This window comes from Culex pipiens, chromosome 3 (assembly GCF_016801865.2).
Source record: "Culex pipiens pallens isolate TS chromosome 3, TS_CPP_V2, whole genome shotgun sequence".
Classification (NCBI taxonomy): Eukaryota; Metazoa; Arthropoda; class Insecta; order Diptera; family Culicidae; genus Culex; species Culex pipiens.
The window spans coordinates 110,951,267-110,978,311 of record NC_068939.1 but is presented as its reverse complement, the minus strand read 5'-3'; the positions used below and the strand labels follow the sequence as shown (position 1 = coordinate 110,978,311).

General features: G+C 35.0%; 2 protein-coding genes across 21 annotated transcripts in view; both read right to left on the bottom strand.

The window, feature by feature from the left end:
* LOC120426310 (RIMS-binding protein 2) overlaps positions 1 to 27,045 on the bottom strand; it is a 214,501-nt gene that overhangs the window by 114,836 nt on the left and 72,620 nt on the right. For 14 of the 20 annotated variants that reach the window (XM_052710815.1, XM_052710814.1, XM_052710801.1 and 11 more), the window contains 3 exons: positions 23,643 to 23,744; positions 11,973 to 12,377; positions 7,095 to 7,586 (listed from right to left, as the gene is read on the bottom strand). The exons of 2 other annotated variants lie outside the window; for them this stretch is intronic. In XM_052710815.1, coding sequence (XP_052566775.1) covers positions 7,095 to 7,586; positions 11,973 to 12,377; positions 23,643 to 23,744 — 999 coding nt within the window. The remainder of the gene's footprint in view (positions 1 to 7,094; positions 7,587 to 11,972; positions 12,378 to 23,642; positions 23,745 to 27,045) is intronic. 4 more of the 20 variants (XM_052710807.1, XM_052710820.1, XM_052710816.1 and 1 more) reach the window with 2 other exon arrangements.
* On the bottom strand, positions 5,265 to 5,580 carry LOC120426313 (uncharacterized). The gene is made up of 2 exons (XM_039591071.2): positions 5,446 to 5,580; positions 5,265 to 5,388 (listed from the first exon to the last, which is right to left on the bottom strand). Exons 1-2 carry the CDS (start codon positions 5,484 to 5,486, stop codon positions 5,265 to 5,267), a joined length of 165 nt encoding a protein of 54 aa, XP_039447005.1. The 5' UTR covers positions 5,487 to 5,580.

Here is a 27,045-nt window from a genome sequence, read left to right as displayed (position 1 = left end):
GCTGCAAATTATTGAAAAACACCTCTTTTTTCGCATGTTCAAAAATGGAAGGGGTCGTACCGCCCCTCCGTCATGAGATATCAAAAAACGAACCTCGGATTCGTGATCAGGGACAAAAGTTACCACTTAGGACAAAGTTTCACGCCAATCGAAGATGGGTCGGGGCAACTTTTCCCGATTTCGTGTGAGTTGGTAGAAAATTACCCAAATAAAATAATCTGGCAACGTTGGGCTGTAATCGACTTTCTATTAAATATTTATCAACATAACAGATTTTGAGGGACTGTACAATGGTATAAAATTGGAAATTTCTTAAAAATTCAAATTGTTTTTAAAGAAGTTCACAAACTTGCTAAAACTGATTATAATCGCTGGAAAATGCATTTTAACTGGTTTTCAGGTAATTAAACCTTTACTTTCATTAAAATTTTGAAGTTTTTCGAAAAAAATAATTTTTGCCCTCTGATTTTTCGGGGCGACTTTGAAGGGGGAGGCGACATTAACATTAAAAAATATTTGCAACGGCCTTAACCCAGACTTGTTTTTTCTTATTTATTGATAAAATTGTGACAGTACCATAACTGTAATGGTGTATACATTATTTTGTGTTTTTTTCTCTTCCTAAGTGACTGAAAAAAATGAAGCTAGTTGATTTTTTGAATTCGTCTTTAAAATCTTTAATCTTTAAAAAATTGTAGTTTAACATTTTTTTGGGATTATAAGGACCTGTTAGAATTTGTTACAATCGCACATTTTATTATGTGGAACTCAAAATTACATTTTAAGTGATCAATGTTCTTTGAAGTTGTAGAGCAAACAATTACAAAAAAAACTGAGTTTTCTTGAGTTATTATTTGTATTATTTTACTGAATGAAATTTTAGCAACCCATTTCCCATGACAAAAAAGCAATTTTTCGTCATAAGTTACAAGTCTCCATACAATTTTCTGGCCAGTCAAACAAAATGAGTATCTAAAAATTCCAAAATCTATATCTTGAAAAATTATTTTCTAATTGTTTTTTTTTTTTGTTAATTAATATTTATTCAGAGTTTCTTTTCCATGTACATTCATTCAGTGTATTGAGTGTCCAATCATAATCGGTGACTTTTCACCTCAATTTTAAATACTAGCAACTTTCATTTATTCATGAAATATTGTAGTCTTCGCTATTCAGTGATTTCAAATGTAGGAGGTTCTACATGTACAAAAGGGAACAGGGATACCTTAAAACTAACCTATAAACTAATTTTCTAATTGATTTGGTGTCATTGGTCATTGGTGTCAAGTTATAGGCCATAAAAAGATTTTTATTTAAAAAAATACGCGGGAGGAATCCACTTTTTATTTATTTATTTATTTATGTTAACTTCTAATGGCTGAAAGTTGAGTTTTCAAAATACGTATTTCAAAATTATTTTGTTTGCCTGCCTCACTGAGGAGAGGCTATAAAATCACTCAGAAAATGAACTTTTTATTCTGACCTCCTAGACCCACCTACATTTATACTTATCGACTCAGAATCAAATTCTGAACAAATGTCTGTGCGTGTGTGGGGATGTTGATTATCAATATGCACCGTTCTCCGGGTGTTCACTTTCAGGTTTTACAGCTTGTTATTGAAAATTGTATAGTTAAGAAGCTATTAGACTATGGCAAACAAACAACCAAAACTCGCACTTTTTATTGCTTGTCAATTTGTCAAACTTGCTTGCAACACACTCACACAGAAATGAGTGCAGGATGACGTTAGTCGTTTAAAAGTTATCATTAAAAACTATTTAGACGACTACAAAAAAGGGTGATTTTCAACATAACCTCAAATTACTGGGTCCGATCACCACGAAAAAGCCGTGTAGAGGGTTGTCATTTTTTTAAAGGTAGTTCAGAGGTGTCTGTATATACTTGAGAAAAAGTCTGTAGGAAGTTTATTTATTTTTAATTCATAACTTATTTTTATAAGGGTGGATAAGTACGGTTTTTTGAAATTGCTCCAAAAGTACCGAAAAAATAGTCTCCTCTTTCAACATTGTAGCATGTCAATACGATTCCCTTAAACAAATAACACTGTCGAATGACTTGTTTTGTTCTATCTTTGTATTTGAGCACCATTTTCAAACGATTGGCAATAAAGGTAGAGTTCATCAGATTCCACCATATTATGGGAATATGTTTTATCTATCTAAGAACAATGCTGCGTTAAAAGTTTTTCGGCATCCTTTAAGTTATGTTTGTTATTTAGAAATTACCCTTTTTTTACCCAAAGTCACCCCCACTGAAGGTATTTGTAGACTTTGTAGTTGTACAACTCTATAAAACATTGTTACACTGTAAATATTTTTTTCTTAATTTCATTTAATTTATTTCGTTGTTTAAGCATTACATGTGTGTAGTTACTATCCTATGCTGAGATGGGGACTTCCTTTCAAGAACTGATTAATTCTAAGTTGGGAACATAGTTTGCGAAATAACCTTCGAAACAGGTTTTTTTTTGTTCTAAATAAAAAATGCCTACCAGAATTATAACAATTTCAAAAAGGACATAAATTTAAAATGACAGTAACAACTTTTAGAATTATTTTTGTCTGTTTCTTTATTATGAATTATGGTCTGAATATCTGAATTCACACAGGTTTTCATCCCATTTTGATACAATTGAAATGTACTATTTACAAAAATAGTTTCAATTATCCTAAAATATCTCGCAAAATAATATCATCTCATCTTTAACAAAAATATATAATTGGTTAGAATGTTTTTTAAATGTTTTTTTTTTAATTTATGATTTTCTTTTCCATGAACATTCATTCAGTTAAAATATTATTGAGTGTCCAATCACAATCGGTGACTTTTTACCTCAATTTTAAATACTAGCAACTTTCATTTATTCATGAAATATTGTAGCTTTCGCTATTCAGTGATTTCAAATGTAGCAGGTCCTACATTGTTTTTTTTTAATGGTGATGTCTCATATGATAGCTTCTTCTCTCATCCTAACGACATCGCGACGAAACGGCGTCCCTTTTGGAGTTATCTCAAGAAATGCAGACGTCCGTTGCGGAGGGTAGATCCTTTCATCTAATAATCTTTCACGAAACAAGCAATTTGTGGACGTTTTCGAGAGCAGCGGAGGGGTTTCATCTGTGATTTCAACATACTCGTTTGGATACATATTTTAATCCCACTTTCTTGTGGCATATCAAACCGTATATTTATGGTAAGAAAAACCCAGCGCTACAGACAGTGAAATTATTTGTGCTCTCAGTACTTCAAGACTAAACTTTTGAGGCACATACCCAATGAATGTCCAGTCTGTAAAGGTTGTCACTTTAACTTATTGGAGCTTAATTTTATTCCACGTTCAGTTTGTTTGCACCGAAAACATATCCATTCCTCAATAAACAAACCGTGAGCCACCACCGATCCGGAATCCGAGACCGAGTCCTCCAAGAAATCCAAGAATCAGCCTGAATCTGGGGGAGGTCGTTCAAACCCAAACGAAGAAGTGAATCGAATCGAGCCCAGCTCCAATAAATTTCAATTTTATTATTTTGGGATCGTGGCTCGAATCCTAGCCCAAAAAACCAAGGCCGTCGATTGGGTTGACTTTTCCATTTTCCCCCGTTTGCTATTCGGAACGCCAACGCCTTCGTCGTCCCGTTTCGCGCAAGGTGCTGCTGGTTAAGGCTTTTGTTTACCCGAACTGGATTCGGTTAAATGAGGGAGGGAGGTGGGGTTTAAAGGCTTTTGGTGTCTCTTTCAGAGCTGAGGTACTTATTACGCAAGTGTATTTGGGAACTTCAATGGTGAAATACAGGCACAAAGCCGAGAGCATATTGATTTGGGTTTTTGAGGTCAGAAGTTTTGCTAGTTGAACGTGGTGTTCAACCTTTGAGCCAATGGCAAAGAAGAGTTTCATAATAACTTTCAAGTATTTCACCCTGCAAGCAAAAGCCATTAAAAAATTAAACTTATTTGATTTAGTTTGATAGTTTGATTTGATCCATTCAAAATGATTATAAAAGCATTAGAACTTCGAGAAAATAATATTTTTATCAGTTTCAGTGACCTGTTTACTGATTTGAGTAATTGCACAGTGGTCAAGATCGACAAACTCAGTAAACAGTGAATTATCCGATTTTTTTGTAGTTTTGGAGCTTTGGTGGCTTCGGAAGAGTTATAGCAAACAAAAAAGATCAACTTTTGGTTTGGTTGAAAATTTGGTGGGTTCTCAATATTTTTTTTAGAATAACTAACTTTTCAGGAATATTTTCTGGATTTTTTTTCTCTGGGATTTTTCGAGAAAAAAAGCCAAACTTTGAAGATTTGTACCGAGCTTCAGGTTGCTCAAAACTTCAATGTTATACCTATATACCAAAACATGCGCAAGGATCTGGATTACGCGGAGAAAAAAGAGTTCCCAAAATCGTGAACAAGCGTTCATGAAAACGGGAACCACGAACAAAGTGTTCAATATTTTATTGTTTTCAAAAACGCTTGTTCAAGATTTTTGGAATTCATTTTTCTCTGTAATGTTCCCATGAGCGGGTTGAAAGTAAACGCATTATTGCCCAAAATGCCTAAAAAATGATCCTTTTTTGAAAAAAAATCTTTCACGGGTTAAATCTCATTTAAAATTCAAGTGCAAAGCTCCTGCTACACTCAGCCAAAAAAAGATATATCAGCCATAAGGATGCCATATAGATTTTTTCCATAAGCGAACCTTATAGATTTTATTGGATCTTTGAATGATTTACTTTCCATAAGCAAATCTTATGAATTTGATGTATAAGCGATTTTCGCTTTCATAAGAAAAAACATATGAATATGATAAACACACAGTATTTGGTTTTTATATAGTTATCTTTTGAATGTGATTTTTTTGTTGTTGTTTAAATTAAAACTTAATTAATGATTGCACATTGCACATATAAATATATTTAATTATTTCACCAAAATTACATTAATATGTCATTGGCAGAAAAAGTATCACTTTGATCATTTCGCTGGAAGGGCCGGATCAATGTCGACGCGATCCTTCAGCTTGCTAAGCAGGTTCACCTTGGTCATGCTAGCGATCAACATTTCGCTGCGAATCTTCTTGATCGTTTGCTTTTCCAGATCCAGGGCTTTGCACCCTTCGCACAGGTCAATCAGCACCGCCGAGTACATCACGGCGTATTCCTCCTCGGCTTTCGATCGGCTCCAGCTGCTGCCTGCCGGCCTAGACGAGGGTCAACTGGAACTTCTTTTGCTTCCAGTTGATCAGCATCGTGATGAAGGTACCCGGTTTCCGGCACGACTCGTTCGCCCGATCCGGTCGATTTCGTACGAGATTACCACGTCGATGTCGTCAATACTGCAACCCAAAGTGTCCGTACAGATGATGCTGGAAGAGGAAGTTGTTTACATCGTTCATATTAAAAATAATCTCAAAAAAACTCACCCATTGACATTTCTCAACGCGAACCGACACAGGACGCTCATCCTTGCCTGAAGACTCAACGAAGATGACCACTCCTCGATGACCAGCACGGTGCCGAAAATTTTGTGCAGCACAAACGACAACCGATGCGAGCCGTCGATCGAGTTGTCGCTGCTGCCGTTTGTTGTTTTGGAGTTTTGGGCAATGACCAGATCGAGCCGATACGACCAAACGAGTCATAGTTTTTTGGGCAGCTGTGGCAGAGAAAACATTTAATTAACCTGTGAAACAAATTTATATCAAAACAAAACGCAAAAACTAAAAATTTTGTTAAAAACCTGGAATCTGTTGAAGGCCGCTCCTTCACTTGTTTAATGTTGTCCGCCATACTACTTTCTGGTTCATAAGGTTGGGTGTATGACATTTTCACATAAATATTATTATTGAATGCCATAAGCCCACCATATAAATTGAATATGATTTTGAAAAGTCATAATTTAAACTTATGGAATTCAAAAACGATTAACTTTTCACAGTTTATAAGGTACGCCATATGAATTTTAATAGATATTTTGGCTGAGTGTACGTCCAATCAAGCTCACCGGAACAAACCCCTGAATGCTTGACAAAAAGCCATTTTTGTTACACTCTAATATACATACGACTTTTACGATTCTTTCCATCGGTTTAAATTGAGATATTGAGTTAATTGTCATCAGAATTGTTAAATTGATTTTCAAATCCCAAATATTTGAAGGTTTGTTTTGGTAAAGTTTCCAACGTGTGATTTTCAAAATAGCCATGAAAAAGTATTAGTGTTGATGCTATTCTACTGCATGCTTGGTTTTGACGTAAGAAGGATGTCCAACGTAATACTCAACGGTGTCTACGGTGTGTGTGCTGCAGTGTATGTTAGATGTGGATGTGCATTATTGGGTGGTGTACTCAACGCTACTACCTTGGTGTGTAATCGGAACTTGATCAAAAACTTTATCAACGCTACTTAGGTGTGGGTGTTCGCTACGATAATTGGAACGAGTTATTTTGTAAAAAGGTGTGGACGTAAGAATTCGCGGTTGCACTGATTGGGTAAATCTACAATCTACTGTCGAAGGGTGGATGAGTTGAAGCTCAACAAATTTTGGAGGTTTCTCTGTTTTTGAAAGAGTCAGATTGTAGAAGAGCTGCGCTGGCTGCTGCTTTCTTCTGGAGTGTGGGGGCACTTAAAAATAGCTGTTGTGGTTGGTCTTCTTCTGGAAGGGGGATGATGATGAGCGTGGTGGTATATTAAGTGATGAGAGATTATATATTGATTAAAAGGGGCGGATGAATGATTAATGAGTTTCTGGCTCGTGGCACGACGATCGAGTCGACGAAGATAAATGAGCCATATGAAATTGATGATTGGCTGCACAGGTCGGGGGGAGTAGTTTAAAGTGTGTCCCCCCTTTTGAAACGTGTGACAGGTGGAGCACTATTAAGAGCGGGGAGAGGTGATGAAGACAGTGAGATGCAGTATGTACAGAACGGTGAAAGAGTGAGAAGAATGAGTGAAGGAGGGGGTGAAGTTGATGAGATGATGACGACGGCGCAGATGAGGTGGAAAATCGTGATAATGAACTTTTTTTTGAGAGAGATAAAGAAATTGAAGAAAAAAGAGAGATCGGCACCTGACATAGGGGTGGCATAGTAGTGCTCATATGGTTCGCTCGACTTGGCAGTGGTGAGACATTAGCTGCTGAGTACGGATTGTTCGTCCCGGTCGATGACGTTAGTACGCTGAACTGTCCATCGGTCAACGCGTGGCTACTGGCACTTGAGGTCACACCCATCGTCATGGAGTTGACTCCGGCCGTGATCGAGCTGACCCCAGCGGTGCCGATTGAGCTGATGCCCATCGAGTTCAGACCGAGCGAGTTCGGAATGCCGCCGGTGCCGATTCCAACGCTTGAGGTCAGTCCACTGCTGTTGGTCAGTCCGGAGAGGCCGCCGCTTCCCAGCACCGAGGTGCTGTTCATGTGGGACGCTAAACTCGTCGTCTGGAGGTGGGGCTGATGCTGGGACAGGCCCAGGCTCACACTGGGCAGACCAGACCCGAGCGACGACGTCATTATTGGTCCCGTAGTTCGAGGTTGCTCTAACTCGGCCAATATACGATTGTCCTAAAATGATTAGGACATGGATCAGTTTTCAACACGCAAAGGTCAACGTAAAGGATAAATGAGCAAGAAAACAAAAATTCAGAACTTAAAATCTTTACAGGTTTGACTAACTTCTATGTATTGTGTTTCAACTATTCTATAACAGCTCTACCATCGAACGAATCGAATGACTCGATTAGAGTGGCAATTCAATTTAGAATTTTGGGGTACCGTTTGACCGGTTTTGACTAAACATCAACAACAAACTCATTCACGGGTACGACGGCTCCAAAAACTATCTCCAAAATAATATAAACAGGGTTTGGTGTGGCGAAATGTCGAAGCTTAACTAACGCAACGTTAACTATTACTTGTGACCTTTAGCTTATTTTGTTTAGCATAAAATTTCACCTAAGAATCTTCCATTTTGACACTGTTTCAACAAAACTAACCACCTTCCGGCAAAATTATTCAAATATTCTTTGCTACTGAACTTGAAAAAAAACAAAAGTTTTTTGTTCAACTGTTAGCTTTAATCTATTAGCAGATCAAAGAGAAAATAAAAATTGCTCTAAATTTTGCACACAATTTTCATGGAACTAGATTTTTTTTGTAACAATCTGATTTAATTGTTCTTTAGTAAAGGCTTTCTCAAATTCCTATCTTCCTACTTATGTCAGAAGCATACGTATAAAATTTACAAAGGTACTGATTTGAAAAATAGTTATCAATACTTTCAATTACCTTACAATTAAGACCAATTTATAATACTCTCAACCAACCTTACGATTTAACAGAAAACAAGGTTAGCAGGGTAACATTCAAAAATTTGCAACGGTTCACCTTGATTATATAAAATCAAGTTTTCTTAAGATTCTAGGCTTGTCTCCAAATTGTTATGTACCGTAAAACGGGGTGACTTTAATAGCCGGGGTGACTTTGATAGGTTTGCGATTTTTCCGCAAAATGAAGAGAACAATTAAAATACGTACGGAATTGTTTAGAATGATACTGACCGTGGTAGAGAAGTGTTCAAAGTACCTCAAAAAGAACTTTTCATAAATTTTTTAAAAGTTCAAAGAGTTAGTTGACTATAGTTAAGGAAATGTTGATGAATGTACTTATATTGAACTTTTAAAAGTGTCATGATTTTCTCAATGAACATGATTTCGAATTGGAAAACGGAATGCATTTTGGGATTCTTTGGACAATTTTCCACTAGGAGAAGGTTAAATAAGTTTTTAAATAATAAATAATATGTGTTTTTGAAACACAATTAAAAAAATCTCCAAATTTATAGGCAATTTTAGTTGAACAAATTTCATGTAAAATGTGAAAACTTGTGATTCGTGCTTCGAATTCAGTTTAAAATGCAATATATATCGTTAATTTTATAAACAAAACTAGTTTTAACAAATTTCAGTCAAAATTCCTACTTTTTAACAATTTTACCTTAAATTTATATGTTTTTGATAAAAAGCCTATAAACTTAGTTAACTAAATATAAACATTGATTTTTTTCTTAAAAACTATATCAGCTACTTTAGTGATGGTACATTTAACGTAAAAATAAAGTTTGAACATCTTAAATATGAGTTTAACAAGAAATACTATGACTATCAAAGTCACCCCGGAATTTAAACTAAGAATTTTTAACGTAACTATTTTTCTGAACAGTATTGAAAAAACTTTTTTTTCCAAAATAGTGCATGGACTTTGTGTGGCCTGCCCCAGTACATGTTTTAAAAAGAATAATCTTGAGAAAAACCTTACCTGTTGGAAAATATTCCAGAAACAAATTGAAATCCTATCAAAGTCACCCCGGTTTACGGTACATAAACGAAATGTTTCTTACTTTTATCATTTGTTCTTTGAGAACTTCACACAACACATATTCGTTTGACTTTATTGGGGTTTTGTTAAAGAGATTACTTACCAAGGAAAAAGAAAACAGTTTTTTCTTGTTGCTATGAAAATTGTATGCCGAAAGTGATTTTTATCAAAAGAACCTAACATTTAAAATAATTCACAAACATTTTTAATCAAGCTTTAAGTTGAAACATTTTATAAGATCGGCTTGAAAGCTTAATTTGCTCAATGATAAGAATTTAGCATTTTAAAAAGAAGTTTATTAATGTTAAACATGTAAGAAAATAGTGTGGAAACATTTTTGGTAATAATAAACTTACTTCATATCATAGAGATATATCAAACCCTATAAATTAAAAAGAAAGCATCTAAACCAATAGAAATACCAGTGCTCAAATTGCGAAATGCCCTTTTTATAACAATAAAACTTTAAACAAATGTGCCTGCTTATTCTTAAACGCAGATCAAAATTACCTGTTTTTTTTGTCGTTCCAATAGGGGAAAATAGCCAGATGGTTTAAATTTAATCCACATCCATGCAGATTAATCAATCTGTTGGGGGTTTTTGGCATTGTTATAAAATTGAAGTAATTTTCAATTTGACCTAGCGTCTTTTGCGATTTTGTAGAGCAAAATGACGTCTTTTTCGTAATGTTGGTCTAAAATTACCACTATAATGCAATTTACCGTCAGTGGGGGTGACATTGGGTCTGGGGGGTGAGATTGGGTCAATGTGATTTTTTTCGGATTTCACCATTTCTCAGATTCTTCTCAATTAAACTGAATTCTGTTAAAAGGGTTGTGTAGGGGACATCTTAAGATGACTTCGCTGAAAAAATCTCGTTCCTAGAGCAAATCCTGTTATTTTGACAGCTGTCTTAAGTTGAGGTACGTTTTTGGCCAAAAATGACCTCTTGAAAAATCATTTTTCTAAAATTTTTGTTGGAATTGCTCGAAAACTACCCAAATGTTTGAAAATCTCCACTTCAAACATTGTAGCATGTCAATACGATTCCCTCGAACTAGAAACACTGTTGGATGACTTGTTTTTACCATATCGTTGTATTTGAGCATCATTTTAGTTTCATTTGACCCAATGTCACCCCCTCTAAGGGGTGAGAATGGGTCAATTTTCAAACTTTTGGCATTTAAGGCAGTGTTCATCAAAATCCACCATATTTTGGGAAAATGTTAGTAAACTATCTAAGAACAAATCTACGTTGGAAGATTTTCGATGTTATTTAAATTGTTTTTGTTATTAAGTAATTACGAGAGGTGTATCGTTTTTTGACCCATAGTCACCCCCACTGACGGTATTCTACACAATCTCCTAATCTGCATCATCTGCTGTTACTTCCAGGAGAGCCAAATAAGCCTACTCTAATTGAAAATTTAAATATTTAAATTTTCGAACACATTAAAAAAAGCTTCAAGCAGGTCCAACTTATGACTCAATTATCATACTAGAGCAACCCGAGAATAGGGCGGATAAGCCTTTTAACAGTTTGAACTATTTAGCTTGTTCTTATGCTTTCAAGTTTACTTTTTTACAAAATTCGAAGTTTAAAACATTGCGGTTTTGTTAAATAGTTATCTGTTGTCTCGGAATTTGCAAATTAGTAGCTACTGTCAAAACGCTAAAACTTCCTTTTCAAAAGTTAAGTTGATTTAAAATTTAATAAATAAAAGTTGACGTTTTTCCATGATAGCATTGATAAAATTGGTTCTAAAATGACCAATGAACATAACAATGACAAAAGCTTAAAAAAATCTTATTGCATGTTGTTTATATCTCAATTTTACGTCAAAAATTAACACGGCACGTGAGCTGTACTAGAAAACCGACAAAAATATGTGTACAAACTTTTGTCAAAGTTATGTTCATTAGATATCTTAGACTAGATTTCATTAATAAATGTGGAATTTAGAGGAATCAGGAGATAGGAAGATTGCTCTTTTGCTTCCTTCCTAGAAAAGCACTTTTGTCATATTATTTTTTCACTGAGATCTTTTCCAACACGCACGAAGCAAAATGTTCATCGTTCGGTCAAAACGTTCATCGTTCGTGCAAAACGAGAGAGAATTGAGAGAAAAATTACTTTTTTCGGTCTCTTTTCGCCCAATTCTCTCCAAATTATCGTCGAATTCCTTCATTTTCTTGACATTCGCGTCCAACTTCCTACTCCTTGATTCCTGATTATAACTTTTTATATGCATTTGAGTTCATCGCTCATCAATTTGAGTTCATTGTACTCGTTTGAAAACCTACCAATGAAATCGAGAATATAAAAAAGCCTAAATATTTAATATACAATGTTAAGCGTCAATTATTTTTTTAAATCTTGAATTTTGACAATTTGGTGTTATCAAAATTTTACTTGTTAACGTTGCGTCATTTCCGACATTTCGTCCCACACACCAACAACGCATTCGATCGCGTTTTTCCGCTGCTTTGACCAATACATACAAATTACAACATGTCGCATCAAATAAGTATAAAGTAAGTTTTTGTTTTGTCTCTAGGTGTAACACACATACATTAGCAAGTGATAAACGTGCCTGTTCGATCTTCGCCATAATCCTATCTATTTCCGTTCCTTGCTGCTGGGTCGGCGTCGGAGCCCAGGTTACCGTTCCGCCTCCACCTCCTCCTCCTCCACCACCACCGCCGGTTCCTCCTCCTCCTCCACCTCCTCCACCCATCATGCTGCCCCCGAGGGCCGAGGAGGTCGAATTGCCCATGTAGCTGCCCAGGCCCGTCGAACCGATACTGTTGACCATTCCGCTGGAGCCGCCGAGCGAGGACTGCGGATTGCTTGTGATTGTGCTACTGAGGCCGATTCCGCTGGAGCTGGAACTGGCCGGCGTTCGGCCGGGCCGGGACTTGTGGGAGGCCGACAGTTCTAGCTGGAGCTCTTCGCATCTGACTGTTTCAAGGGCGGCCTGTTTGGCATTGTTTTGTTTTGTTTGTTTGGATTTTCGTTTTGTTTGACGGGAAATGGAGAGCAGGCGAATTTTGGGGTCCAGATTTGAGCGCCGCAAACGAGAGAGACAGTGGATGAAGTGGGTTTTAATGCATTTGGTCGATTGGTGGGTTTTAAGATAGATTCTAAATTTTGGGTTTTTTTTATTGTATTATTAGTTTGCTTTGCTGGGCTTAGTTCGGCAGGTTTTGCAACTATCAACGACAACAATAAACATGAAACAGAAGCGGAGAGATTTAGGCTTAAGACGAGCGACTAATCATTGAACATATTTACAGCGCATCAGTCGTAGAGGGGGAAAGCAACATAGTTTTGTTCTAAAGCAACTAAGCGAAGCGATTGGATCACTACTATAGAGGAGGGAGTACTACTTTGGACATACAACACCACAACGGTTCTCAATCAACAATGCATATCTGGACTTTTTTTAAATACAAAATAATCAAATTTAAACATTCATTTGAATGTTCAGATTTGGTTTTGCAGTTCTTAAAAAGTCTAGATTTTTATTTTGACAGCAGCTTTGACAACATGAAATAATAAACTAAGCACTTTTTCTTAAGGTGTCACCCACAAATAAAGTTATTTTCAAAGCACCTGTTCCCCCTTTAATCATTTCATCATAATTCTATGTTGTCGTCTCAAATGAGGCGATCATTATGTTTTATTTTAAATTGTTAACCATAATGTAAATTTAGGTAGCATAATCTCGACCTCTAACTCGGTGGCAAAAAAAATCCCAAACTAAAATTATTAAAAAAAAACTAATTTTTGTCTGAAAATTCAGATTTGGTTGTGGAAATATATGAACAGTTGAATACCTCATAAGCGATAATAATTTTAAAGCATTATATGGCCGTTGCCTTATATTTTTTTTTTTCAATACTTATGTCGCCCTGAATAATCAGGCAAAAAAAAATATTTTTTCGATAAAGTTCAAAATGTTAATGAAAATTAAATTTTATCAACTGAAAACCAGTTAAAATGCACTTTCCTGCGTTTCTAATCATTTAGCATGTCTGAACTCCTTTGAAAACATTTTAAATTTTCATGAAATACCAATGTACAGACCCACAAAAAGTTTTTTTTTGAAAAAAAAAAACCGTCAATACATCGATATTTTGGAACAACTGGACGCATGTAAAATGCATTTTAAAACACTTTTTTCATCCAAATGTTGAAATCTAGGCTTGTCATTTCATTTTTTTAATTTTTTTACAGTAACACAACAAAGAACAAAAAAAACATATTTTAATTTTATTTAGGCTCTTTAAAAACTGTAGTCCTTGTTAAGATTCAAGTGTAATCTATCACCAATTTATATTATTGAGCTTATTCTATGATTTTAAGCTTGAAACATAACAAATATCATGAAAACTTGAATTTTATTACCGTTAAAAAAAAAATTCCCGGGATTCCAAAAATATTTTTCCCGTTTCCCGGGAAATTCAAAACCCGGGAAATTTGGAAGCCCTACCTGCAAAGTTATAAAAACACGTTTAAAAAATGCTTAAAATTAAAAAAATACTTCTTCTTGTTTAATTTAGATTCGAAATGTACATTGAATTTCCCATTAAATGACGTGCCTCTCAATTTTTGGCAGTTGAGTCCAAGAAATGGCAGTGGTTTTCAAACTATTTTCAATTTCTTTTGATGAACAAATTATTTTTTGTAATTTTTAGAACGTCATCGAATCGGGCGTCTAATTTTACATAAAAGTCTCATTGACACCAAAATTCCAACTTCACGATTTTGAGCTAAAAATCTCTGAATAACGTGTCCTAGTAACAATATCTAAAAATTGACCTCGGATTCGTGATCAATGGTCAAAATTACTCCTTAAAGCAAAGTTGTAACGTCACGATTCGAAATCCGGACACTTAGTAGCATATCATTTTTGTTATAGCGGGCAAAAAAATCATGTAACAAGTTGGCAATGCAGAAAAATCATCGGGATGTAGTATAAACTGTCAGCTTTAAGAGAATGCATGCAAAATATGTCTTTTCTAACAATTTTTCATCAGAATTTGAAAATTAAAATGACTTGTTGTGCTTCGAATCCCAGACACTGATAAAAGCTGATTCGAAATCCGGATACTCGATTTTGCTTATGAAACGAACAAATTCGGACTGAAATGGCATTCTGTAGGTCTCAAATAACCTTTTAACATCAAAACAATCGATATTTTATATAAAAATTTGCTAGAATTTAAGGAAATCAAAACCATAAATTTCTGCTTTGCCTTCCCGGTGCTTCGGACGCCTATGAAATATTTCAGTGAAATGTTTCACATTTTTGGTAACCTTATAATTTTATTTTATATACTTGTTTTGGCATTACTACAGCGTTCAAACAAACTTTAAATGAAAATTGATGTTAGAATTCATCAAATAACACAGTTTTGATATTCATAATGCGAACTTAAATCCAAACAATAGATAAAACAAGATGTGGTGTCCGGGTTTCGAAGCGTCCGGGAATTCGAATCATGACGTCATAGAGGGGTCGGGGCAATTCTTTCCGATTTCGAGTTAGTTTGTGAAATTTAATACACAACATCCAAAAAAAATAACTTTTTTCGAAGATTTTAGAAATTTGCCTTAAAATATCATTATTGGGCAGTTGTAAGGGGAAAAAATATAAAGAAGCTGAGGGCAATTCATTATAAGTGTAATATTTGGTTGAACTTGGGGGGTCGTCCCATAGATGAAGAAACACGAAAAGAAATTATCATGTGTCAAACACTTTCAGTGTTGATTAATGGAAGACTCCTAAAAAAAGCTAGTTCAGCCAAATATTACACTAAGATTATTACATTCCACTTCCAGATTTGCTCTAAATGGTGATTAAATATTTGTGTTTTCAAGGAAGCCTTATTTTTTTCGAAAAACGCTACTAAAGAAAAAAAATGCGATTCATTATCATTCATTTAAATATACAGCTGATTCACATTAGTTTTCAATACAAACATTCAATAAAGCAACATGCATAAGGATATTTTTAAACTTGGAAAATTTGTGAAAAAATGTCTTAAGAAGGTATGTTATAATCAGATATTTTCAAGTGATCGCTGTAATATCACAAATACAAATATTTCAAAAAGGCGTAGCTCAAAACTGAGACCACTTGGAGCAAAACTGGGAGAGGATTCAGATCCAGCGAATCAAAAATCCATGAAAACCACTTTCTTCTGTCTTGGATATAAGATATAAGGTGATGTATGCATTATACTGAGCATGAGTATTTGAAAATGTACATCAATCGAATTAAAAGAAAAAGTAGCCTAAAGTTTGGTTGCGTGTAACTTGCCAATGTTGAATCATTGTTTACCTAAGATGTTTTTAATAAAAGATCAGCTTTCAAAATACGTTTAGAAAATTCACTAAAATTAAAAATAAATCAAAGTTTGACTTTAATACCAAAAATAGGCAAATTATATCAAACAACATTTCGCAATCAGAAACTCCCGATGTCAGGGGCAATACATTTGAGCCACTTTGAAGCAACTTTACTGCCACTGTAATTTCATTACGTCGGGAGGGCATACTCATAAAATACCACGTATTACAATAAATCGTAAAAAAGCATTCGCTAGTCAACGGTCGAGTTGACTCGTTTCTTCTCCTACTTCCCCCTCAAGCAGCACAAGCATTTAACTTCTCCCGTTCAATAAAAATTTCGGTTTATTGATCAATAAAAGGAAGCGAAAAAAATTGTTTATGCAAATTTCCACGGCCGGTCGTCGTCGGCTGGGGGGAAAATCGGAAAAAGAATTTGCTCTCTAATTTCGCCATGATGGTTTTTCATATTTCTTTCAATGCCAACCCGGCTAGCCCAAAAATATGTCAGACCACACCGTCGTCCCGGGGCCGCACAGTTGAACGCCACCACAAATGGACGGAGCAAAGTGAAGCCAAAAAAGCCCTCCTGGTCACGTCCGGCAATGCGGTTAACCCCGCCGGAACCTAGCACCGGGTACCTGTCACACCGCCCTCTCTCCCCCAGCTGACGTTTGTGCCAGCATCATTCACCTTACCCATCATCATCAGAAAGAAAAAAAAAGTATGAAAGCTGCCGGGCGTACAAAATATTTAGCAAAAGGACAAAAGAAAGGCACAGCTAGATAAAATAACTAAACTTATTATAGCCGACCGTTTTAAGAATGCAAATAACGTTCCTTCGCTTTGGCAGGCATATCATCTTTGATGGCATCACAGCATAACTTCAAACGGAACGCAAAACGAAAAAAATAAAGCTGATGGAGGCAAAAAGTTTTGGTTCGCTCTGATAAACCCTCCTCTCGACGATGATCCAGTTGAAGGAACGAGACAGCTTGAGTTTTCTTGACCGAAAAGTATGGTCAAGGAACTGTGAGTCAATTCTTACTCTTATTTTTCTACATATTTGACTAGATTTACAGATTTTGATGTCAATAAATTGCAAATGCGTCGTTATTTGAAAGCGAGTCAACGAGCAGAGCTATCCATCTCGCATCGACCTCACCAATCTGCCTGATTTTTTTAGGTGTTGTTTGGACATAAAACTTACATCTGGGCCAAATATTAGCACTCTAGGTCAACGGAAAGTGTGGCAAATCGGGACACAAATTTGGAGGATTTTATAAACGTCAAAAATCTTTAAAAGTCTGTAACTAAGGCATTCAATTTAATTTCAAAGTTCAAAATGCATCTGAAAGAGCTTTAAAATGCAACAAAATGAATGGTAGAGAGGGTGTTCCATCAAGTAAGGCAGTTTAACATATAAAATCGATTCTTTTTCTTTCAGTGTATTTTTTGGGAGAACATTTTTGCTCGGGGCACCCCTTGGATCCAATTTTCCTTAAGGTTGAAAATTTATTTGGTTGAATATTATCTCTTGAGTAATTTCAACAAAAAAATGTGTAAAAATGTGTATTTTACAGAAACTGATGAAAATTCAACCAATGCAACATTAGTCTTTTTCGACACAAAATCTGCAAAATTACCATAATTTATTCTGTGCTTATAATGCTGTTACACAAAACATATTTTTTTTTGTGGTGAAATGCAGTTTTTTTTTGCCAAAACAAGAAGGAGAAAATGAGAAAACAAGGACTAACTCTGAACTTTTTTTTGCCAAAAGTAAATTAAAACTTTTTTTTTCTCTCCATACCTTTAGTGACGTGATGGAAGCAAGGGCGTCTATACGAAGTGTCCCTACACCCGCTACAAATTTCCGGTGCTTGGGGAGGGGAAAGGGGTTTCTTTTTATTCTTAGTGCCGGTATTTGTAGCACTAGAACTCGTGCAAAAAACTTATGCACGTGGGTGTACAGATTATGGAGTAAAAGATGATCGAATTATTCACCTCAGCGATCACATTCGATTCCAGGACCAAGTTGCCTGCAGGTATGGAGATCATACATATATAAGTAAATTAAAACTTTTTATACATCCAAAATTCAGACTCGAGAGAACCGTTCCCTCAAAATTTATTGAGAGAACAAAGACAAAATCGAAAGAATAATGCTATCAACTCACACCATCATAACAAATGTGTTCATTCGTTAATTGATAAAATAAATCTCCAACAAGTGTCATGCATCGACATCTGACCACTCCTTAATCACCAAGCTGTGGTGCCCGAGGCAGTTAAGCCATTTTTATTTTTTTTGTTTGAGTATTAAGACACGGAATCCTGATTACAAGGACTATAGTATCGTGTTACCCATTTTTACTGTTATTCAGCATTTGCAGATCTATAACACAGTTCCTATTGAGAGGAAAAGTGCTGTTCCATCCAGATGCTGTAAACTCCATTCCTTGTGCCTTGTGCGCTATGTATCGCTAGAACCGCGGTGACAATTTTTTCGTGTCATTTTTCAAGCTCTTCCCAGCAGCTGAGCAGTTCTCTACGGAATCGGTCTTTTTTCTTTAATTTTAATTTTTGTATTTTTTAATCCGGCTGAAACTTTTTTGGTGCCTTCGGTATGCCCAAAGAAGCCATTTTGCATCATTAGTTTGTCCATATAATTTTCCATACAAATTTGGCAGCTGTCCATACAAAAATGATATGTGAAAATTCAAAAATCTGTATCTTTTGAAGGAATGTTTTGATCGATTTGGTGTCTTCGGCAAAGTTGTAGGTATGGATATGGACTACACTGAAAAAAAATGATACACGGTAAAAAAAAATTTGGTGATTTTTAATTTCACTTTTTGTCACTAAAAATTTTTCAACTTTATTTTTCGATGTAAAATCGAATTTGCAATCAAAAAGTACTTTAGTGAATTTTTGATAAAGTGCACCGTTTTCAAGTTATAACCATTTTTAGGTAACTTTTTTGAAAATAGTCGCAGTTTTTCATTTTTTTAAATTAGTGCCCATGTTTGCCCACTTTTGAAAAAAATATTTTTGAAAAGCTGAGAAAATTCTCTATATTTTGCTTTATTGAACTTTGTTGATACGACCCATAGTTGCTGAGATATTGCCATGCAAAGGTTAAAAAACAGGAAAATTGATGTTTTCTAAGTCTTAGCCAAACAACCCACCATTTTCTAATGTCGATATCTCAGCAGCTATAGGTCCGATTCACAATGTTAAAAATGAAACATTCATGAAATTTTCCGATCTTTTCGAAAAAAATATTTTCAAAAATTTAAAATCAAGACTGACATTTCAAACGGGCCAAGCATTTAATATTACACCCATTTGAAATGTTAGTCTTGATTTTAAATTTTTGAAAATATTTTTTTCGAAAAGATCGGAAAATTTCATGAATGTTTCATGTTTTAACATTGTAAATCGGACCTATAGTTGCTGAGATATCGACATTAGAAAATTGTGGGTTGTTTGGGTGAGACTTAGAAAACATCAATTTTCCTGTTTTTTAACCTTTGCATGGCAATATCTCAGCAACTAAGGGTCGTATCAACAAAGTCCGAAGAAGCAAAATATAGAGAATTTTCTCAGCTTTTCAAAAATATTTTTTTCAAAAGTGGGCAAACATGGGCACTAATTTAAAAAAATGATAAACTGCGACTATTTTCAAAAAAGTTACCTAAAAATGGTTATAACTTGAAAACGGTGCACTTTATCAAAAATTCACTAATTTACTTTTTGATTGCAATTCGATTTTACATCGAAAAATGAAGTTGAAAAATTTTTGCGACCTATATTTCGATTTTTTGAAAAAATCTGTATTGATTCAAAAAATCATAACTCGGTCAAAGATTTTTTGCCCATTCTGGAAATTTCTGAAAAGTTGGCATTTTATGTCCTCTAAAACATATCAAAAAATAAAAAAAATTAAAAATAGTGTTTTTTTGCAAATCAATTTTTAGTGACAAAAAGTGAAATTAAAAATCACCAAAATTTGTTTTACCGTGTATCATTTTTTTTCAGTGTAGTCCATATCCATACCTACAACTTTGCCGAAGACACCAAATCGATCAAAAATTCCTTCATAAGATACAGATTTTTGAATTTTCACATATCATTTTTGTATGGACAGCTGCCAAATTTGTATGGAAAATTATATGGACAAACTAATGATGCAAAATGGCTTCTTTGGGCATACCGAAGGCACCAAAAAAGTTTCAGTCGGATTAAAAAATACAAAAAAAAATCGAATGACCGAAATCTCAGAGAATTGCTCAGCTATTATTTGCCGCGCGGGGTCTTGTAAAGACAATTGTCTTTTTGCGGTGCTACTTTTGCGGTGTTCCCTTTGCTCTGATCTGGACAATGCGACTGGACTGCAGTACAATACCGATCGGCTGGGCATTATTTACATGCGAAGACACGAAGAAAGTATTTTATAAAATCTGTTTGAAAGCTGTCATTTTAGGTCAAAGTGCTGATAGGTTCATAATGAAAATGTGATAAAAAAAAACACATGTATCTTCACTATTTAATCAAATCAAAAGTGTAATGTAATGTAATGATCCCCCTTTCCTTTATTATAAGCGATAACTAGTATTATAAATAAAATAAAATTGTCAGTGAAACTGAAAAATCCTTAACATTTTATTTCCCCATTTGAATTATGAAATGGTATGTTTTTACTGCCAGAATTTTGTTTCGATTTTTTCCCATGTTCAAGGCACTTTGACCAACATTCGTTCTAGGAAAAACAAAAATTTATTGTTCTAAGACTTTTTTTCATTTATTTTTAGTATTTGATTACAGATTTAACTTGTATTTTTTATTGGTGGTTTAAGGCCTGTTCTACAAACTTAAAAAAACATAAATCATCGTGTTCTTATACAGCAATTCCCCACGAAAACAGCATGGAAAAAAAAACAAAACAACGGGCTCAATATTTTACGGGGGTTCCCTGGCCGAAATAATTAGACCCGTATTTTTTTGTTTGGCCATTAGGGTGACCTACGCCGTGTTAGGGTGATCTGAACTTCTTTAGTATGTTACGAAAAAATGTCCGAGGAATCCGATAAAAATATTTCCAGACATAGGCTCTTTGGTCCAGACACCGTCAAAACAGCATTTTAATGTTTCATACGCCCTTTTCATATGTTAGGCTAGATTTTTAAAACTTCTTATTATTTTTCATTGAAAGGCCAACAATCACCTTTCATTTGAGTATAAGACAATTGAAATCGGTTAAAATGGCGAGGAGTTAAGATTTTTCAAAAAAAGTGGTTTTTGCGAAAATCGTCGAAAATGGCCATTTTTTAGACCACCCTTACACGGCGTAGGTCACCCTAATGGCCAAACAAAAAAATACGGGTCTAATTATTTCGGCCAGGGAACCGCCAGCCCGATCCGAGAACTTTTGTTTTTTCCACGCTGTTTTCCTGGGGAATTGCTGTATATTGACATTAAAAGTAAGAAAAGTTGGCCCAGGAAAATATTATTGTTTTCAAAATATTGGCAAACACTTGTAACAAGTAACATCATTAAATCCTAAATTTTATGAAAATAACTTTAGTTCTTCTTTCTAAAGCTTTCTGAAGAATCAAAACTGGTCTAAAAACTGATTTTTGGTGAATTTGTAGATCAAAGATCGAGCACGATTGCCCAACTCCCAAGTTTCTCAAAAAATAACAAGGCAATGAAATTTACTTTATAAAGTCATCAGGCCATAACAAATTTAATTACACGTTTTTGTCCCTAGTCGATGTCAAGAGAGGGAAACTGAATCGGAATTAGAAGCTTATATCTGTAGATTTTTTTAAATGCTTAAAAGTTCGATTTAAAATGGAAATATAAACATTATACACCCAAAGTTAAAGAACGAGGGAATAGTCCTCACGAAAAGAAACGTGAGGAAAATACTATTTTGCGTGAGTAAAGTCCTCTCGCGTGTTCATTCGTTCATTGGAACAGTTCATCCTATTGAGTGGCTTATGTGGACAAATGACCGCCACTTAGTTACCGAACCATGGTGGCCCATACGGCAAAGGCACGGTTCAATATGCCGAAGGTCTTGGGTTCGAGTCTCGGTACCGCTACTTTTTTTTTGTTAGATGAACTTTTTTTGAAGATGAACCATGAGTAAAGTACTCTCGGTAATTTCGGGATTTATCCCCTCCGTCCGCACACAGTACCATTTTACTACCGAATCGTGCTCTTTATCCTCTCGTATGCCGATACCCAGTTCTGGGTGTAGAAAGAACTCCTGATAGTATGTTTTATTATTTATTTATGACTACAAGTATATTAACACCCAAAGTTAAAGAACGAGGGAATAGTCCTCACGAAAAGAAACGTGAGGAAAATACTATTTTGCGTGAGTAAAGTCCTCTCGCGTGTTCATTCGTTCATTGGAACAGTTCATCCTATTGAGTGGCTTATGTGGACAAATGACCGCCACTTAGTTACCGAACCATGGTGGCCCATACGGCAAAGGCACGGTTCAATATGCCGAAGGTCTTGGGTTCGAGTCTCGGTACCGCTACTTTTTTTTTGTTAGATGAACTTTTTTTGAAGATGAACCATGAGTAAAGTACTCTCGGTAATTTCGGGATTTATCCCCTCCGTCCGCACACAGTACCATTTTACTACCGAATCGTGCTCTTTATCCTCTCGTATGCCGATACCCAGTTCTGGGTGAAGATAAAATTTTACGTGTTGCGTTAGTGTATTTTAGATTTAGCTGGTAGCTGGATTTTCTGGCATCTTCTCACGGTCATTGGAAATGGTCGTGGATAGTCCTAGGGGTTCCCAAATGGAGTGAAAAAATTCAACTAATAGAAAAATTATGGATTAAAATTTTTATTTTTAATCACTTCTCTGACATCAGGAATAATTATTTGAACATGCTCGCAAATTTTTTATACAGTCGGAAAAATATAATTTTTCTTGAAAAAAGTTTCATTTTAAACCACATGATCACCCCTAATTCTGGCTCGATGCGGATCGGAATTATCGGAAATGATAAATATAATTTAAAATTGTTCTCAGTAAATTAGACCTGTATTTTCATTAAATTTTAAACTTTATCGAATTTTTAAACCTAAATGTAATTTTGATTTTATTTTTATTTGCTCCTCCCTATCGACTTTAATCAGAGACGAAGGCCAATTACATGAATTAAATTTGTATTTGTCTTTTTCATATTTTCTTCAATAACTAGAACAAAATTTAATTCTTGAAAAACAAATATGCGTTCCAACGACGTGAAAGAATACATGGAAAAGGCAGCAAAAATCGTGCTGTTGTTCAAATATAATTAGGCTTTTTCTCAATTTTAACGATCATTGCAGTGTTAAAAAATTATCAAACTTTATCGGACGGCATTACTCATTTCAAATATGTACAAATAGATACACCAAAAATTCGGGACATCGTGTGACGATTGCATTACTACTGATGGACAGCAAATGTTTAAACCAACAAAACGACAATGAACGATGCGAGAAACACATGAATGAAAACGGTGAAGTAGGGTTGGTAGAAAGTTGGAAACAATTATTACCAAAGCAGCACAACGAGGAAAAAAGTTTAAAAGAGCTTAGAAACAAGTACAGTACAAGTAGACAGAGTTGGACAGACAAAGATAGACAGAGACTGACAGAGAGGTAAAAAAGGTGAAGACAAAATAAGCAGAACTGAACCAAAAAAAAGAAACCAGTCGAAAGTGGAACACAAAACTCATCCTACTTCATGACAAACGATGGACAAAAAAGAGAGTAAGTGGAGAAGGGGAAAACGTAGCAGTAGTAGTAGTAGTACAAGTAGTAGTAGTGGCAGTGGTGTCTTGCAACGACTTTTTGGTACCGACCTTTTTTTCCAATTCGCGTGCCCTGGATTGTAGCGTTTCGATTGGTTCCCCTATCCGTCCCATGCCGGATGACGACATGCCCCTCAGCTGTGCCAAAGCTTCCTGGAAGGGTCGGGAAGAGAAATTGGAAAAATGCATTAGTTCGAGGCACGGGAGGCCATGGTAGGGAACAAAAAAAAAGTAGGATGGTGTGCAGGATGTCAGCATTTGTGCGGTTCGTTAAACTTTCCCGTCCAGTGCTAGGTCAGTTACTAGTTGCTAGTTACAGTTACTAGTAAAGTTGTGAACGAGAAAAGCTAAAGCATTGAGCTTGTTTCTCTTTAAAAAGCAGATAGAAATGCACTACGACTTTATTTATTGATGAAAACGTTTCAAAAACATCAAAATTAAATTAAATAAAAAATATTACCGAATTCAAGACGCCATCTTATAAAAAAATAAATTAAAACAGCATATTTTTTATGAAGATATGATTCTGAAAGTAATTTTATCAACTTTCAGCAATGTCTGATTTTATTTGTTAATACCAAGCAGATCAAAATCATAGTCAAAAAACAACGCAATTCATCAATAGTTTAAAGGTAAAATATTGTTTCAATGGTAAATAAAAAATAATAGCTTTATGAAATCCATAAAATGATACTTAAGGCTCTGACAGGCATAATTCAAGATCGGCAATTTGAACGCCAAATTTGAAATTACAAAAAAAAACTTTCAAATATTGAAAAAGAAAATTACAATAGAAAACAGTCAAAAAAAAAGTACCGGCACCGAGACTCGAACCCAAGACCTTCGGCATATGGAACCGTGCCTTTGCCGTATGGACCACCATGGTACGGTGACTAAGTAGCGGTCATTTGTCCATATAAGCCACTCAATAGGATGAACTGTTCCAATGAACGAATGAACACGCGAGAGGACTATACTCTCGCAAAATAGCACTTTCCTCACGTTTCTTTTCGTGAGGACTATCCTCTCGTTCTTTAACTTTGGGTGCATCATTGATAATCATTGTCCCAAAAGTAAAGGACACCATACACGACCTTAACAATGCATATCTTGTTGTGATGATTAAAGCTTGTAAACTATTTTAAAGTTTAGAGAAAATATTTTAAATTTGGCATTTCTCACGTTTTTGCACTAAAAAATCCCTCAATTTGCCAAACAAAATAACTACTCACGCCAAAAATCGATAAAACATTGAGAATGCATATGAAGTCAGAATAGAAATACCGTAAACTGGGGTGAATTTGATCCAATGTAACAGTCACATTTTTGCATATATTTTCGATAATAAGCTATCCCTTAATGCTTACATAATCAAAACTCTCAAAAAGTTTAGATATTCATTTGACGGCCATTTGAAAATCCTATCAAAGTCACCCCGGGCTATTAAAGTCACCCCAGTTTACGGTAAGCAAAAAATTCTCAATTAATTATTTTAACCAAAAAGTTGGCCCTTGAAAATTTATTATGTTGAAGGGTTCATCCATAAAGTACGTCACGCTTAAATCTATCAAAAGTACCCCCCTCTTCTGCTTCCACTAAGAATATATGTTTTAATGTTGTAGTAAGTTTCAACGGAGCACATGAACCAGAGCTTTTGCACCAAAATTTTTGTTAGAGACATTTTAGTATCCTCAAAAATACGAGAACTATCGATATGATTTTTGATTCATTTCCTAAAGTACTTTCTACAAAATAATATGCAACAAAGTTTATTTTTTATATTTTTTTACAACTATTACAATCAGATTGTCCTGCGTTCCTGCAATCCTGCGTCCGTAAGTTTAACAATTTTGGAATAAGAAGACAACAACTTCTTTGGTTGCTGTGCACCCTTAAAATACTCATAATTTTTCACAAAATGTCGTATTTTTTAGAAAAATTATTAATTTTTACAATTTACAATATGGATACTAAACGGAGCAAAAATTTTCATTTGTGTTATTTTTTCAAGTGTTTATGTAAAATACTAAAATTATTACAAATTACCGTACTTAGTCAAAAACACTTGAATTGCAATATGGGAAACAGACGAAGCGAAATTTTTCATTTATTTTCACTCAATAATTAGTATTCTTTGAATACTCAATTTATTACCAAAACATTATATTTTTAAAATACCGTACGATGTTTTGTGAAAATTTCAGTATTTTACAAAAAAAATAACTGTTATGTAAAAATCGTCAACCAAATGGGCTGTAATTTGCGATAGAGGCCCCATTTTCAATACTCTTTCGGGAAATCTCGTATAATTTAATCTGAGCAACTTAATTTTTTGGCCTGGGCAAATCAATGTTCTTACAAATATTTAACGAAAAACAGGAAATCACAAAACAAGACAAGTATGGTTTACTGCACTGCCCAACTTTGTCAAATATGATCTGATACGAGATATAATAATAATCGATACGATATAAAATACGTTGCATAATGGGCTGAATACTTTTTGGGTAAATGATTTGACTCTTTGAATGGGTTTTGGGTGTAGGAAACCTTTCGCAAAGATTAAAGAGAGACTAAAGCTTCTATCAATAGACTACAAAGCCGAACAAAACCTCCCAGATTCTATGAACTTGACAAAATGTCAAATTTAGAGGCAAATAAGACAGCCTTCAATTTTTATATTTTAATCTGGGACAGAGTTAAAATATGTTTACAGTTAGACCACTGCTTAAACATTCAAAAGGCATAGAATAAATGAATACGAACTACCAGGAATAATCAAGATTTTGAAAAACGTACAATGAACATTTGAACACTTTGTTCGTCGTTCCCAAACTCATGAACGCTTGTTCACGATTTTGGTAACTCTTTTCTCTCCGAGTATACTCTCAAATTACGATATTTGATAGAAATGAATACAATTTTATTGAAAAGCTTTTCACTGGTACCGCATGCTCAAGATCCTTCAAGCAATCCCGTTTGAGTAGCTTCGCTTTCGGCCATAATCATCGCAAATGTTTATGCCTATCGATTAGTGGTTGATCGTAGTAATCGTTGCGTGCGGGCGTGAAATTTTTTTGCTGCGTCATGTTTTTTTCGAATTTAAAATTAACCTTCTAAGAAAATTTTAGAAAATTATAAAGTGTCTAAACCAGATTTTAGATCCGTATTTTGCCTTTTCTGACAGTTGGTTGTAATGTCATCTTCCGCGGAAAACTTTGTGAGTTGTAAGCTGCCAAAGCGAAGAACTGGACATTTCTGCAGAAAGAGTGAAGTCTTCCGAGTGTTGGTCCAGAAGGGATTTCTACTTTCTTTTCGTATGGATATCGTTGAAGACGTCGGGAAGCTGTTCCAAGGAAATTGGAATGTTGGGTTCCGATCTCTACGAAATCCACCAAGCCGATGGATCGGAATTTTGCTTGTGAAGGAGGTTTATTATGGATCGTTGAATCTG